This window comes from Larus michahellis, chromosome Z (assembly GCF_964199755.1).
Source record: "Larus michahellis chromosome Z, bLarMic1.1, whole genome shotgun sequence".
NCBI lineage: Eukaryota > Metazoa > Chordata > Aves > Charadriiformes > Laridae > Larus > Larus michahellis.
The window spans coordinates 55,566,845-55,582,918 of NC_133930.1; the positions used below are offsets into that span (position 1 = coordinate 55,566,845).

The 16,074-nt window shown below is 44.7% G+C and overlaps 1 protein-coding gene across 7 annotated transcripts in view; it reads right to left on the reverse strand.

Annotated features, from left to right (window-relative positions):
• Positions 1-16,074, reverse strand: part of PSD3 (pleckstrin and Sec7 domain containing 3) — a 114,840-nt gene that overhangs the window by 10,087 nt on the left and 88,679 nt on the right. For all 7 annotated transcript variants that reach the window (XM_074571110.1, XM_074571111.1, XM_074571115.1 and 4 more), the window contains 3 exons: positions 10,461-10,618; positions 9,440-9,584; positions 6,065-6,208 (listed from right to left, as the gene is read on the reverse strand). In XM_074571110.1, coding sequence (XP_074427211.1) covers positions 6,065-6,208; positions 9,440-9,584; positions 10,461-10,618 — 447 coding nt within the window. The remainder of the gene's footprint in view (positions 1-6,064; positions 6,209-9,439; positions 9,585-10,460; positions 10,619-16,074) is intronic.

Below are 16,074 nucleotides of genomic sequence, written 5' to 3' on the forward strand. Positions count from 1 at the left end.
GCAGAAGCATTGAGAAACCGTCTGGGTAACTTAATGGTTTACGCTGGCCTTGAAAGCCAGGAGTCTAATATGGATGCGAACAATGGTGCCTGATGTGGACATGAACAATGGTCGCTAATGTAAATTACACTCTACAAAAAGGATTTCAGGCAGGCTGAGCCTGGGGGTGCTGTGCAATTAGAGGCACTCAGTTCTGCAGCACACAAATTCTGGTGTTGGAAACTCCAGGCAGTTGGAGCGGATGGTGATTTCCGAGTAACACCAAGCGAGAGCTTGCTGACCTTAGTCACGCTGAGTCATATTCTGTACACATTGAGATGTTATGTGCCCCACGAAGGCATGGAAATAAAGTGCAGCAAACTGAAGGACAAAAAAAATCCTCCTCTGGTTGGCTACGGCTCTCCCCTGCAACCCTCCACTCCCATCAGCAGATCCTGCTTTCCTTGCTTCAGCCCATGGGGGAAAAAGGGTCCTGCTATGCTCAGACTGTACCAGCTTGGCCACCACTGAGTCCAGGAGAGGATGCTCTGCAAGGCCAGACCTTAACAAAAAGGAATAGATGAGAAACTTATGACAGCGGCACAGCATGTTCCCCTGACAGGGCCACTCATGGTGAATGATGAAGGCTGCTCTCTGTCCAGACACTTGTATTTTTCAACTGGAAAAAGTTCACTTTACCGGGCCCCAAGCCCACTTAGTCCGTTCCTTGTCTGGAGCAGACCTTTCCCTCTCCAATGGTAAGATTTCACTCTGTGTGCCACAATAACATCTTTGTGTGCAGAACATCTCAGCAACGAACAAAATGAGCGTACATTAACAGAAGGTCCCTGCAGGGGCTCAAAAACAAAAACTGGGGCAGGAGGTGCTGAGAACAGAGCAACCCACCTCCCGAGATGTGTTCAATAACCTGCCCCTGACATACCTATTAAAGATATGGTGCAGGCATTGTAATTAAGGTGATCTCAGTGGGCTGGGGGCCAGGGAGGGAGGACATAAACATCTGTACTGATTGATAATTTATATTTCCAAGTGGTAAAACATTTGCAAAACTATCATGTTCCTGACAGAGGAGAAAGCGTTTAAGAAAAATTCTTCCAGTTTATTTATCATAAATAATAAAGTTCTGGTAGTATTCGAGGGCAGGAAGTCAAAAAGCTTGGTAACTGCTTTGAAATGTGGAATATAAAGGAAAAAAAAAGGAGAGAATGTGTCTGGGTTTCCAGAGAGTCCTTTTAATAAATAAAACCTCACAGAGGAGGATCATAAAAGAATCCACCTAAAAAAAATAAATAAAAAAGCATTCTTATCAATTCCATATCTGGAGCTCCAGCTCCACAATGCGAGAGACAAACACATGAAGCAGGTAAGATGTGTCATTCAATAAAAAAAGGAAATGGAGAAACAGCAAGCAGAACCCTGATGATGATGCACGATGCACTGGGCTGATGAATGATTCATTGCACAACAAACGGGACACCTCTGCAAAAGAGAAGGCAAGCCGGTGCTCTAAGCCTGGGATCAGCGTAGTATTCATCAAGGGAGAGAGGGACTTTACTGCCATACAGACTTCTGCTTGTTCTTGGTCCAGTAAACACCACCGGGGTCACAAGAGCCGGTAATCAGAACGGAAATCCAGGACCAGTTTCTGCCTTACGTGTCTGCCAATGGCTATTTTGCCTTGGACTTTGTGGGCCCATGATTTCTATCGCAATTAAGCAATGCATTTGGAAATTCCTGTTTCAATTTCAACTGCAATGAACTTGCTCTTTTAGCGATCTGACATTTGAAACTAAGCATTACAGCTGTTGGAAATTTTTCCTTAAAAGAAATCAATCTGGAAAATTCTGTCAAGAAAGTAAAAACACGAAAGTTAAAACAATTCAAAGGCTTCTGCAACATTATCGCTGAAGACTAAATGCACATAATAAAAAGGAGATGAGGTAGCCACTCATCAAATTTCTGGCTTCACCTCTCACCTGGCAGCACTCAAAAGATCTCTCTCAAACCATAAATTTGCTGCAATGAGCAAACATCATCTGGAGCAGTACTTCCTCAGCAGACAAAGAGGAAATGTTCTTTCCTTGGTGTCTCCATGCAATGACACCTGGAAGAAGAAACACTCCTGGCTGCATCCCTGAACAAGCACCACGCACCTCCTGGTTCACCTCACCTCAGAAGGAAACACCATCTCACTTATCTTTCACCTGTGGGTGAACAAAAAGGAATTACAAGGGCCTACAGAAAAGGCATCTGGCTTCTTCTTTCCCAATGTGACTACGCTGCTTCCTTGGGACTTGCAGGCCCTTTTGGTTTGCTTCTGGAGATGTATCAGCATTGCCGTTTGGACATGGATGTGAGGTCTGGTCTGCTGTCTTAGCCTGGAAGAGCCATGTACATAACACTGCCTCACCTGACTCTTGCCCTTTTGCTTTGACCCCATGCAGCAAGGTCTGTCACCAGCTCCTGCCTGATCCTGACAGGACTTTGTTCTGACAGGAACGTGAAGAAACCTCAAAACTGGGGAAAGATTCCATCCAGGATTTTCATACAGCTCATCTTTTCCTTTTTTTTTTTTTTTTTTTTTTTTTACTGCCTATTGATAGTTCAACATGGCCTGTGAAATCTGTGCCAAGTGTGAAGGTAACACGGCATTGCACAGCAGCACCAGCACCTTGAATCACCATCTCTCATACACAACTGAAGTTGATGCCACCACTCGCCTGCCTAGACAGGCATTCCTGCAGTGCTGATCACATATCTGAACTGCACAGCTCAACTGCTGTTCAAGACTGTCACTAGGGAAGAAGATATCTTTTGTCTCCTGGGCTGTACTGGTTCTGCTTTGTACTCACGTACCCAAGGAATATTTCTCTAAAGACCGCCATGATAAAATTGTCAGAAAACAGAAAAAACCCACAATTATCTCTTTCTCCATCAATCTTTCTAAAAATCTTCTAACGCTCTAGCCTACATTTCATCCCAACCCATCATGCTTCTAGAAGTGGTAGAAAATAAGCTTTGTGTCAAGGACCTAGAGCCAAGAAACTCTTTGCTCTCCCCAAGTCGCACAAGAACCCTACAGAGCAGAAGTGTATGGCTTGCTCTGTACATCCAAGTGCTGTGCTCAAAACTGACATTGTGCCATTGATCACAACTCTTTGATCTCAATTGTTCAGCCTGTTTCCAAATCACCTTACTGTCAATTTCCTAGTCCATGCTTCATCAGCAGTCTATGAGGAAGTTAGAGCAGACAATGTCAAAATCCTTGTTAAAGTCAAGAACAAACAACATCCACTGCTCTCCTCTCATCCATCACACCAGACAACTCATTGTAAAAGGCTATCATGTTGGTCAGGTATGACTTCCCCTTCATAAAGCCATGCTGATTACTCACAATCACCTTATTGTCTTTGATGTGATTCGAAGTGATTTCCAGGAGAATTTCTTCCATCACCTTCCCATGGATGGAGAAGCGGATGACCAGCCTGTAGTTCCCTGAACCTTCCTCCTTGCCTTTCTTGAAGACAGGAATGACTTTTGCCTTCCTGCAGTCCCCAGCAACCTCCCCTGATCACCATGACCTTTCAAAGGCAATCGAGAGTGACCTTGCAATGACATCATCAAGCTCCCTCAGCACTCATGGGTGCATCCCATCAGATCCCATGGACTTGCGTGTGTCCAGTTTAAATATTCCCTAAATTTATCATCCTTCACCAAGGCTAAGTCTTCCTTGCTCCAGATTTTCCCACTGGGCTCATGTGTTTGTGACTGCTGAATGCTGGTCTTACCAGTAGAGACCCAAAGAAGTACCCTGGCTTCCCCCGTTCTTTGTGACCAGGTCCCCTGCCCCATTACGGGCCCCAACTTGGCCCCATATTTTTGCTAGCTGTCCTGTTGTTAACATACCATAGAAACCTTTCTTCTTGACCTTCACATCTTTTGTCAGATTCAACTCTAAATGGACTTTGGCTTTCCTAAATGCAATCCTAAATGCAATGTGCTTGGACAGTATCTCTATTCCTCCTGTGTCACATGCCACTGCTTCCACCTCCTGCATACTTCCTTTTTACTGTGGAGTTTTGCCAGGAGAGATTTGTTCATCCATGAAGGCCTTCAGCCATCTTTGTTGGGTGTCTTGCTTGTCAGGATGAACCATTCTTGAGCTTAAAGGAGGTGATCCTTGAAAAGTGTCCAGCTCTCCCAAAGCCCTCTTCTTCCCCAGGGCCGTATCTAATGGGATTCTTCCAAGCAGTTCTCTGAACAGGCCAAAGTCAGCTCTCCTGAAGTCCAGGTTTGTGATCCTACTTTTTACTTTGACACCTCCTTTCAGGATCATGAAGTCCAACATCTCGTGGCCACTGCTGCCATGGTTGCCCCTGACCTTCACATCCCCAACCAGTTCTTGCTAGTTTATAAGTGAGAGGTCCAGCAAAGCGCCTCTCCTTGTATGCTCCTTGGTCCCTTGTGTTAGGAAGTTGTTGTCAATGCAGTCCAGAAATGTCCTGGATTGCTTGTGCCCTGCTGTATTGTCCCTCCAGCATATATACGGGTGGCTGAAGTTCCCCTGAAGTTTCCCAGGGCCTGCAAACACAAGGTTTGTTCCAGTTTTTTGAAAAAGGCCTAGCAGAGAGCCACCACAACAACACCCATGGTGTGCCCACTAATCCTGACCCACAAGCTCTTAGTTGGCTCATCGCTCTTCCTTAGGCAAAGTTTGATATGTGCCTTCTACTCACTCACATAAAGGGTGCCTCCCCCTCCTTGCAGTCCCTGTCCCTCCTTTCTAAAAAGCCTGTAACCATTCATGGCAGCACTCCAGTCGTGAGCTCTCCCATCACCTTATTTCAGCCATGTTCTATTGATTATGTAGTCTCTCCTGTTCACATCACTGTGTACCCTTTACTTGACAGCCCTGTCCACCACTTCCTCATTTGATTGTTGGTCAGATCATTTCAGGTATGTGGAGTGTGGAAGAACAAACTAGCCAACCGTGTTCCCTATACATAACAACAGCAAAACACCTCAAGCTCACTGTATGCGAAGCGGCCCAGAGCTACAGCAAAGTCAAAACCAACACAGCGGTTACAACTTTCTGCAAAACCGAAAGTACCCAACTAGTCAAACCCAGGAGTTTCTCCAAAAAGAGCTTCTCGAAAAGAAACTCATATAACACATGGCAGGAGGCTTACTTCAGTTCTGGAGGCTTGTGTTGCCTCCAGCATCTTCTCTAGTGGTCTCTCTGACTTGTGTCTTAGCTGCTCTTGCCCTTCTCCAAACTATAGATTTTCCTTGCCAGGCAGAGCCTATCTAAAGTAGGATCCTTTCAGACCCAAGCAACATTGACTCACAGTTCTAGGGGAAAAAGCTCAAAGGTGCAGCCATGTAAAATAACAGGCATTTGCTGGGTTGCTGGCCCCCTCCCTCATAGCCCTACAATGTGGCAGACACCGTGATGGATAAAAGCTGCTGTCAGGTACTCAGAAAAACTTTCTAATGCAGCTGCCTAAGCTGCATCACACAATCCTGTGATCTTTAATTCTGCCCTTTTCCTGCTCACCCTGACATCCAGCTGACTGGTACACAACACAAATGGCTCTGATGAGGAATACCTATGATAATTTTAGAAGAGTAATTCCTTCAGAACATGCCAATGGAAGACAATTCTCATGATCTGCGTTACTGCAGAATGCAGTCATTCCATAAAGATTGAAGTAGGCAACTTGCATGCTAGGCAACACACAGTCTTACAACACGAGACAGTTTCTGTCTGAAGACCTTATAATCTCTTCAAATAGATACATCAGGCAAGGACAGAGGGTCACATTTTTATCTTCCATTTTACAGATGAGGAGCTAAAGTCATGGCTAAGGCCACAGAAAGTCCTTATTGAAAGAGGAGCCACATCCCAAGTTCTGGGATTGCTGTGACATATCTGCCTAACAAGAACATACTCCTTGGTGAAATAGGGTGAAAAAAGCAGAACTTTAGGACTGTACCCTAAGTATAAGACCAGCTGGCTCATCCACATCCAAACAGGAAAAGTAATAATGTTTCACATACATACCTCAAACTCCAGATAGTGGTCCTTCAGTTTGTAATCATCTACTTCCTTGCCTTTAAGCTTCTTGTCAGGAGGATAGGAGCGATGCTCAGCAAGCTCAGTGGAGATCTGCTTCAGCTTAGCTTCATGGGACTTCAGCTGTTCATCCTTCAGAAACACATTAGGCACTTAAGTGACAGAATCTAAAATATTCGATAAGCAAAGGAAAATAGAGAGATCCCTGTACAATAATACCAAGTGTTTTATTTTTCTTTCTCTCTTTCTTTCTCTCCTTCATTCCTTTAACTAATTTTAATAGATTGATAAGGTCTGTTATCCCAGAGCTCTGTCCCCAACAGCGCTCTCAAAGGCACCCAAGCAAAGTGGCCAAGTTTGCAGAAAAACTCAGCAGCTAGCAGATGCCACTGGGAAGGATAGCAAACCTGTCATCCGTCGCCTTGCTGAGAGCAACGGAAGCAGCTTGCTGCAGAGCATTACTGACAACATGACACTTCTGCTCTAATACATTTTTTGGCAAATTAATTAAGGCTGTTGTATATGCAGTCAGACCAAGTGCAGAATGAGACAGGCAAAGACCCTGCCTCAGGTCTTTGCAATGTAGAAGTAGTTCCTTCCAGGACAGAAAGGACATCGAGACAGGGGGCTTCTTTCCATTTCTGCACTACAAATCACTCTCTGGCCTGCGGTTTCCATTTGTTCAGAACAATACAATGCATCCAGAATAGTAAAGGCTGTCCAATCCGCAAAAGGTATCTCATTTTGCTAAGCTGCTACCAGCTTTTATCCCACTGTGCAGTTGGAGAAAGTGAAGAGCTGCTACTCCCCCTTTCTAGGCAATTTCCTTTATCATAATTCCAAGCCCACTCACTTCCTCCAGTCCATCTGTCAGCTAACCTTCCCTCAGCTCAGAAGGCTTCCAGCTCCTGCAGCATGGCCTTCTGGCCATTTCTAGACTTGCATCTGAAATTATGTTTGAATTAGGTAACTCCAAAATATAGATGTGATTACACAGATCTCAGTGACTTAACAAGAGTCGTAACAGCAGGTAGTACCCAGCTCAGCTCCCACCTACGTACCTAGCCCCACAGAAAGAGATAGTTGCCACCAGTTGTCCCCCAGTGGTGTGGCTGCACAGCTTGCAGCTTCAAGCCTAACTTGGACACACCCGCACTGCACCATGAGTCACAGCAGGGACTGACCCACTCAGGTCACTGAGCTGGAGCTGTGGAAAAGGGCAGAAAGGGGGAAAACTTCCACAGAGGAGGGTAGTTGAGCCCCAGCTACTCTTGTGTTTCAGCTCTTTTGCAAGAGACCCGACAAAAGAAACGTGGGATAATTTGCGTCTGCCTGTATATGGTAGGGCTCAAACCACTCGCTATTGGCTGCCAAAAATTCTTGTTGCTGTTAGTAACTAACCTGGATCTCTTTACTCTCTCTATTAGTGCCCAACCACTCTTCACGTTGTGCTGAATCCCTGGTCCCAGCGACATCCTGATGCAGTGAGTTCTACAGCCTGATGACAGGAGGTCTTCAAGCAGCTATTAATTTGGCACTTGTAATTTCCAGGGCAGCAGCCCTTTGGAGCTTTTGTGTGTGCATGCACATTCTCAGAAAAAAGGGAAAATAAAAACCCTAGTAGATCTTTTCTAGACTCTCTGTTCCTTTATATATAGCTTTGTCACATCGCTCTTTGGTTGGACTAACCAAGATCAGACCCTGATCTGCTTTTGAAAGCAAAGTTGGTACAATGATCTTGCACAACCTGTCATATCCAACCTCTCTCCCTTGCCCATGTTAGGTTCTCACCACATCCTGACTTATGCCTGACCAGGACCAGGCCCTTTGAAGAAGTACTGTCCATCATGATTCAGCCCACAAAATCCTAAACAGCAACCGCAGGGATTTGACAATTCATATTTTTTTGTCTGCCAAATGAGAAGCAGCCTGCTGGCAGCTTTTCCACACTGACAGATAAAAGCAGACATGTTTCTGCTTGCCTTGAAATTTATCTGCTTTGAACGCTTAACATGCTTCTGCCTTTAGCTAAAACAGCTTATCTTATTCCACTTCTCGTGTCTCCCCTTCTTGGAGACACAAACCACAGGGCTGTGTTCTATTTTTTTTCCATTCCAGATTAAACGGAAACAATGAGACTAGGAAACAACATACTAAATGGAACAACCACACAGAACAACAATGAGTAAAAAAGCTTTTTTTGGTGACTGGGGGTAAGTTATTGAAGCCCCATAGAGTATTTAAAAAAAGGTATGCACGAGCAAAAGGTAAAACCACAAGGATGAGACAAGTTAGTATTATTCTGTATGAGACATGTTTTAAATTTTAACCCAGAATAGAAGATGGAAAGTCGGTCACCACATTGTAAGAAGAAAGGCTACTGCCACAGAGAGGGAAAAAGCACGGGCAACATAAAAAACCCACCCCCTTACAGAAATGCAGATCATGACATAGTGGTTTCTAAGGAGCGTTGCTAAGCTATGAAAATGGCAAAAAATGCATTTAAGAAGCCATCCAGCATGGGCAGATGACTTTAAAAGCTACAGGAGGTTACTCATAAAATATACAGCTAGGATTGGGGTCTATCACCTCTGCCACTCCATCAACCTGATCAACGCAATCAATATTGTGTTCCTGGCAGTGCAGGAGGAATCGCAGGCACGCATCACAGCACCAAAGTACACAGAGATATAAGGGCAAGCGTCAGACACAGCCCATCTGAAACAAGCAGAAGCAGGTGTTTTTGTGTGCAAGAAGTAGTAGAGCTGTGAAACTCCCTGCCACAGGATGTTGTGGAAGCTAAAAGCTTATGTGATCACAAGGGGAGACCAAAGACTTTCAAGTAAGAGGCAGTTTATAAATATACATTAACAGGAAATCCCTGAGCTGATAATGGTTGGAGTCTGGAAAAGTACTGTGGGAGAAATATTAATTGATGCTTGCCTGATGCATCAGCTTTCACCTTTTATCACCCCAATAAGCCAAAGACCAGGAGTATGTCTATTTCTTCTGAAATGAGTAGCAATAAACACTCAAATTCAAAAAAAAACCAGCAGTTGGATAGTATTTGCAATGTCCTCTGCAGAGCCATAACTGAGGGATGAAAATTCTACATCTGGTACTAGGAACACTAGTGATTCTTTCTTCTCATTAAAAATATAAAACCATTACGTTCAAGTCTGCTCCTTCTCTCCCCCCATTTCAAGTCCTGCATCAGGAAACAAGCAGGGATTCACTGTGTGAGCCTCTTTCTCCTCAGAATGCTAGTGGCGACAGCCACAAAACAATGCCAAGGATGACCATACAGTCTCCAGCCAGCCAGAAAAATTGCAATCACCTACCTTCTATATGAAAACAGCTCACCTGAGATAGCTTCGTTGTGGTGGCTGGCAGGAGTGGACGACTGAACTTCTTCTGAGAGCCAATTGCCGCTGGAAATGGTGGTGCAGAGAAGACGGCAGCCACACAATTAATCTTGTTGATCCAGCTCTGCATTTCTTCTTGGCTCCTGGGGAAGAAACACATATTAAGCACCTGTTGACTCAGCCTCCTCTACCTCTTTCCCACCCCTTCAACAGCATTTTAAAAGCAAGAATAACCAGAACTGGACAAGTCTTGGAGTCTACTCAGTCTTGTGGTCTATCTTTGCAAGCAGTTAGTGTCAGGTATCTCAGTCACAGGCTGGCTTGTGATTAGGTCCACAGCTCACCCTAGCACGCATCTCTTCCTAATCCAAACCAAATGACACAGGCAACAGAACCAACCAATGCCCTGATTTAGACAGATGTCCTACGGTCTCAGCTGTGCTTGACACCACAGATCTCTAGGAAGTTTCACACAAATCTCAGTAGAAAAGGGCTCATGCACAAGACAGATGCACAGGTTTTTAATGTCAGAAGCAAAAGTCAGGTCATCTGTTCTGTCTGGATATCACAGCCTGAAGAACTTAATCAAATTATTCTTGCATTAAGTAGTAACTTTATTTCTGACCAAAGCATATCTTCTAGAAAGACATCCGGCTAGGACCTGATGACATCAGGAGACAGAAAATCCAAGACTGCCTTTGGTCATTTGTTTCAATGATTAATCACCCTGACGGTTAAAAGTTTGTGCCTTGTTTCCAAATTGAATTTCCTGTAGCTTCAGCTTCCAGCTGCTGCATCTTGTTACGCCTTTCTCAGCTAGATTAAAAAGCCTCTTAAAACCTGATGTTTCTTTCTCATGAACTACACTAATCAAATCATTGCTTAATCTTATTTCTGATCAAATAAACAGATTGAACCTCTTAAGCCTCTGCTTTAACCTGTCCAGGCATGAATTTATCCCTCCTTCAGAACTGCTTTCTTTCATCAATAACTGGCACAAATCTGAAGAAAGCACTTACTGGGCTTGGAAAAGCAGGACCCTCCAATCTGCTGTTTTAAGCTTGAGGACATTGGGTTTCTTCTCATAGTCTGTTGCCTTGGATGCCAGCGCATGATGCACACTAACTGCATTCTTCAGATCTTCCTCCGACAAAGCCTTTTCTGGCTTATATTCATCCTGTAGGAATTAACAGGGGAAAAACGGCACTTACTTCTCCATGTGCTGCTCCTTTCTCCCTAACCTAGGGAAAAACCTTATTCCATAATCATAAATAGTACTAAGTTATATGAACCAAATGCAACCTGACTTGAGCACTTGTGGTTTCCACTACCTTTAACATTTTTTCCTTTCTCTTTCTTTCTCTTTTTTGACCTCTTTGCAAGGGAGAGAAGTAGTTCTGCTACCTGCTTGACAGGAAGAGTGGTAAACAGGGAGTATTTGAAGATTGCAACAGCTGTGGAATATGTGTCTTTATGGTCAGTTCCCCACCTCCACTGCTCAGCTGCTGGTTTCTGCTTGGGTTCTCAGCCTCCACTGCTGTTTTTCTCAAACAACTACTTTTGTATGTCCTCCTAGGCAGGCCCTCACATGGTGGAGAAGACCCCTTATCAGTCTCCACACAGGAAATATAGCAACCGACTTTAAATCTCTCTGCTCAGGGTCTGCAAATGGCAAGCACAACATCATCCAGGTTTTTTGACAAAACAACAGTACCACTCCTAACACCAAATGACAAAAGCAGAATCAAACTCCTCTGTGGTGCAAGCTTCAGCCTTGGAGCAGTCTTTGATCTCCTGAGTGACCGAAGCTGGATGAGGGCGTAATCATGGTGTAGTCACAAGTTCAGTTTAAACCCCACCTGACTACAAACAGCTTGTGAAAGCCAGGAGCTTTTTCAAGGAAAAGTCACTTGCCAGCAATGCTGCACATGCAAAGTTTCTGAAGGAGAGGCCAAAGCAGTCTGCAATTGACTCCATTTCTCCCCCTGAGTACATCACAGAAATCAGTCTCATCTGAAACACCCACCAAGGGAGGGGGTGTGACGACTGCAAAACAGAGGAATAATTCCCTGCCGGCATGATAACTATTGATCCCTCCACTTGAACACAAGAGTTACGAGATGTGGTTTAGCAGGCAAGAGTGCAGGACGCAGCGTGTGTGCTGGGACAGCACTAGCTTAAACACTCAGAGAGACACCCAACCCAGAGAAGACCTGGTTAACGTGCAGGAATTGGTTTACAGGGCTTACCTGGCAGCACACAGAGCAGGGCTGCAGGCACAGGCAACTACACTGCTGCTGAAGGCATCTGTGCTCTTGGCCAGGCTGGGTTTGGTCGGGGCTCTCCAGGATGAGTTTCAATGGATGGGGAGTCACCAGATGTGGTGACCACCTCCCAAAAAGGAGGACAAAGCATCCCGCTCCTCTGTCACGTCTCATCCTTCCTCACAGAGGTCCAGCTAATGCAGGCCTAGAACTTGCTGCTACTCAGATGCTTCACCAGAGGAGATGCAGCTAACCAGCAATACTGTTGCAGCACCACCTCTGCTTGGGGCCAGACAAGGGCATAAGCCACCACAGATCTGGCAGGCCTAGCAGAAAGGCAGAGCACTGCTGCGCAGATGATCAAAGGATAGCCTTCAACCTAAACATCCATGACATAAGGGGTTTTCACGGTCTGGTAGTGAGTGAAGGCAAATGTCCTTTCTCTCTCATAGCCTGAGTCCCTGCAAGCTTTGGAGTGATCTCCATATCACGATGGACTTTGCCTACTCCCATGTAGGATACTCTCTAAACCTTCAAGGAAGACTTGGCAAAATCCCTAGCTGAAGGATGAGAACTGGAGGAGGCTGTCCAACGTCTGGCTCAGCCCCATCTTGAAGATGGAGGAAGCAAACCCCCAGGTCATGCGCTTTCCTTCACGAGTTCAAAAGCTGATTTATTTGGTGGTAGTTTTGGGGGAAAGACTGGCTCCACTGTTCAGGGAGACCGAAAAAACTTCAGGGCCAGGAAATGAACATAGGCCACAGAAACGTGATATTCTGGCTTTCCTCAAGTTACTGCCTAGAGACAGTGTCAGCTATAGCCTTGTCTGTTGCTTCCCAGCATCTTCTGTGAGATGCAGCCAATGTCCACAACCCACCCTGGTGTCTAAACTTGTTCCAGAAGAACTCCACATTTGGGCAGTCCCAGAAGCGATCCTAGCTGAGAACTCCTTCTTACTGACAGATAGTGTTCACTATAATCCTTGCTAATCCCACCGGATCAACTGGCTGCAATCGACCTTGACAGCTGGGGCTCTGCCAGCTTCTCCAAAGGCACTGATCAGCATACCGGAAATGTCTCCACGTAGTTGGCCAGCCTCAGAGAAAGCTGGAAGGATGTGAATATGCTGTCAAAATTCCTCTTCTAAGGCCTCCAACTCTTTTCAACTGGCAGGGAATGCTAGGAGAGCAGGAACATCCGTATCTCCTATGCCATCAAGGACAGCATGTGCTCTGATGTGCTGGTGTCAGCGTGGAGGCTGAGCTGAAATGGAAGGCAGCTAACTAAGTTTAGACCAAGACAGTGGCAAGAAATACATGAGGAGCCAGAAAGGAACCGTGACCTCCCTATCAGCAGAAGGCTGATGTGAGTGCTGCACACAACCCAACAACATGCTGAATTCATCTTTCTCAGACTCCCGCAGAATGACTTTCCCATATCCTGCTGACCCAGAGTCAGCGCGTTTCTAAACCCATTTTTGATAGACCAGAGAATGGCATTTGGCTTTTTATCAGTCAGTGTACCGTGGATGGCTATCTCCACTCAGTTGCATATGAGTGGAAACGGATGAAAATTCTCTTTCAGAAAGTCTTGTCACCGAACACTTTACATCATTCTGGCCTTTCTCTCAATTTTTTTAAATTTTAATAGAGGAAACACATTTGAGAAAAATTATATAAAAATACCTGAAAGCTCGCAAGATTATAAAGTGACACATCAAAGAGTGAATATGTTGCAAACCTCACAGAAGAGTCCAAACAAACAACAAAGGTCCATGTCCAGCACCGCTTGCCCAGAAGCAATTTCTAGCAAGAAAGCGAGATCAGCCTTATGTCCTCTCCTTATAAACCTCTCTTCTGTACACACATCACATCCCATGTCAGTCTGGCGAACAGACATTCTGTCAAGCTCCTACTTTGCAATTTCCTCTTGCTATGAACAGAGGGCAGGAAATTAACCTTGGCCTGAGGATGCCCAGAGACACGGCCAACATCCCAAACATGTCAAACCTCTCGTTTTATATAATACTAATGCAGGCATGTTTAGTTGGCTAATTGTGAATGCTTCCACTGAGCCCCTCCAGTGGCCTTTGTGCTCACTAATTCAGAAAGCATCTCTCTTAAATCACTCATTTAAAAATAAAACAATATGCAGCACAGGAATTAGCACTGGAACAGTTCCAATGGAAAAAAAAAAAATATGTGGGCACAGAGACAAGACTGCCCAGATAGAACTCCCCAGTAAATCTCATGTGACCACCATTTACAAACCACTCTCATACATAGATTTTTACATCAAAATGAGGAGAACTGAACTGGTATGCAAATAGAGTGACAGTAGAATTGGGATCACACTACCCACTGGGGGAATCACAGCTGCTACAAACAATTAATATTTATATTACAGTAGTGTCTTGGGGGAACAGCTGAGGTACAGATAAACACAGAAAGCAACAGTACAAAGGTTCGTACATGCATTTGTATGTATACAGTACCTAGAACAGTGAGATTTCTCTCTCCCCTGCTTGAGTAGTGCTCAGCGCAATGAAACCATCATCACAGACGTTACCTCCACAGATATATAGATAATATACACAGAATCACAGAATGGCAGGGGTCGGAAGGGACCTTCAGAGATCACCTAGTCCAACCTCCCTGCCAAAGCAGGTTCACCAGGAACACATCCAGGCGGGTATACATACAGATAATCAGAGAGGTAAATGTGTGTGTACATATGTGACCCTGCCTTACAGCACTCCATAATCAGGACAGAAGGTAAACAGAGGCAAGGAAATCCTTTGCCCGTGACTCCTGCCAGAGCTATGCATGTCTACAAAGAAATCAAGCTGTTCTAAAATGCTCCTGAACTTTCTGAAATTAGGGTAATTTCAGTCTCCTGGTATATTGCAAAAGGAAACAACAGCTCAGCAACTTTTATTATAACACCTTGGTCTAGCTGTGTATTTTAAAACCCTGGCACCCTCGACTTCTGCAATACCACATCCCTAATAGAGCAAAGTTTATTCCAGGGATGAAGCAAAGCCCTGCTGGACCTTCTGAAGAGAAACCAGAGGATGTTTCACAGCTGCAGCATGAGGCACTGTGGCTGAGCAGGGGCTGGAGGCACCCTGGGGACGGTCACAGCTGCCCCATCACTCTGGGAATGAGTCACTTCCCATTAGGACCCTCTGTCAACCTTTTACAGCACTAAAGTAAAAGTCTTGCTTGTTACTGTGCTACAGTAAGATGGCTTCAGTGCAAGTGTCTTCAGGACCAAGTGGGAGAGTGCAGTGTTGCAGCGTAACCACCCTGTTATCACTGAATTCAAGTGCTGTGACAAGTGCAACATGCACAAACAACAAACAAGACCAATAACTCCAGCAATGCATTTCATTTTGCAAAGACGCAGTCAGATGTGAAATTACTGTCTTGGTCTCCAAAGGATGGAGGGTGAGACTGGGGAGAGCAACATTCTGTAGAAAATTTGCATGCTACATCAGCATCTCTACATTTTGTTAAGGAAAAAGCATTTTAAACTAATATGCTGGTGATACTCATAGAAGTATTTAAGACTCTAAAATAGACAGCATCTCAATTTCTTCCCCTTGAAAGCATATTAATTCCCCCTCAAAGATCAAATAAGAAATTAATTAGCGTGTCATGGACAAGGAGCCTTCTTACTTCTTAGGGAACCATGCAGTCTTTCCAGGTGAACATTAGGGATGACTTATTTCAGAAATCAAAGCAGGTGACCATTTTACCCAGGAAAGGGCAAGTACAAACCTGGTATGAAGGCCACTTTAGTAAAATCTGAACCTGCTACGAGCAAGAGGACCAGAGGGAAGGCTCAGCTGCAATTCAGCAGACTTCATTCTAACCCCTTACACTGGCTTTGAGCATGCCACATCCAACTTTCAGCCCTAATCTACCCTTCTGATTGGAGATTGTTTTGTTTGTTTCAGGATTTCAGCCCTCTCAAAAAGGTACTGCACCTCAAGCATCCACCTTGTAAACCTCATGCTTTAAGAATTTGATCCAAATCACTCTCTTCTCAGAGACTATCCAGATTGGCTTCAATGAAACCAAGAACTTCAGAAAGTCACAGCAGGGGAAGAGGAAACAGCAGTATGCACTTGAACTTATGCTCCTGACAGTTGCAAAACATAGAGGAAATGTAAAAAGGCTTTCAAAGGAGCATAATTCTACAATTCAGGGCAGTTTGGACAAACACCACCTATTTAATGAATATTTCACCTATGCCGGGGGACAAAAAGCCTTAACAATCTACTTAGCTGCTACCTTTTATTTGATTTTGACAGTTCTCACTCATATGTTGCATTTCACGTTCCAAGAGAATAGTTAAAACTGTG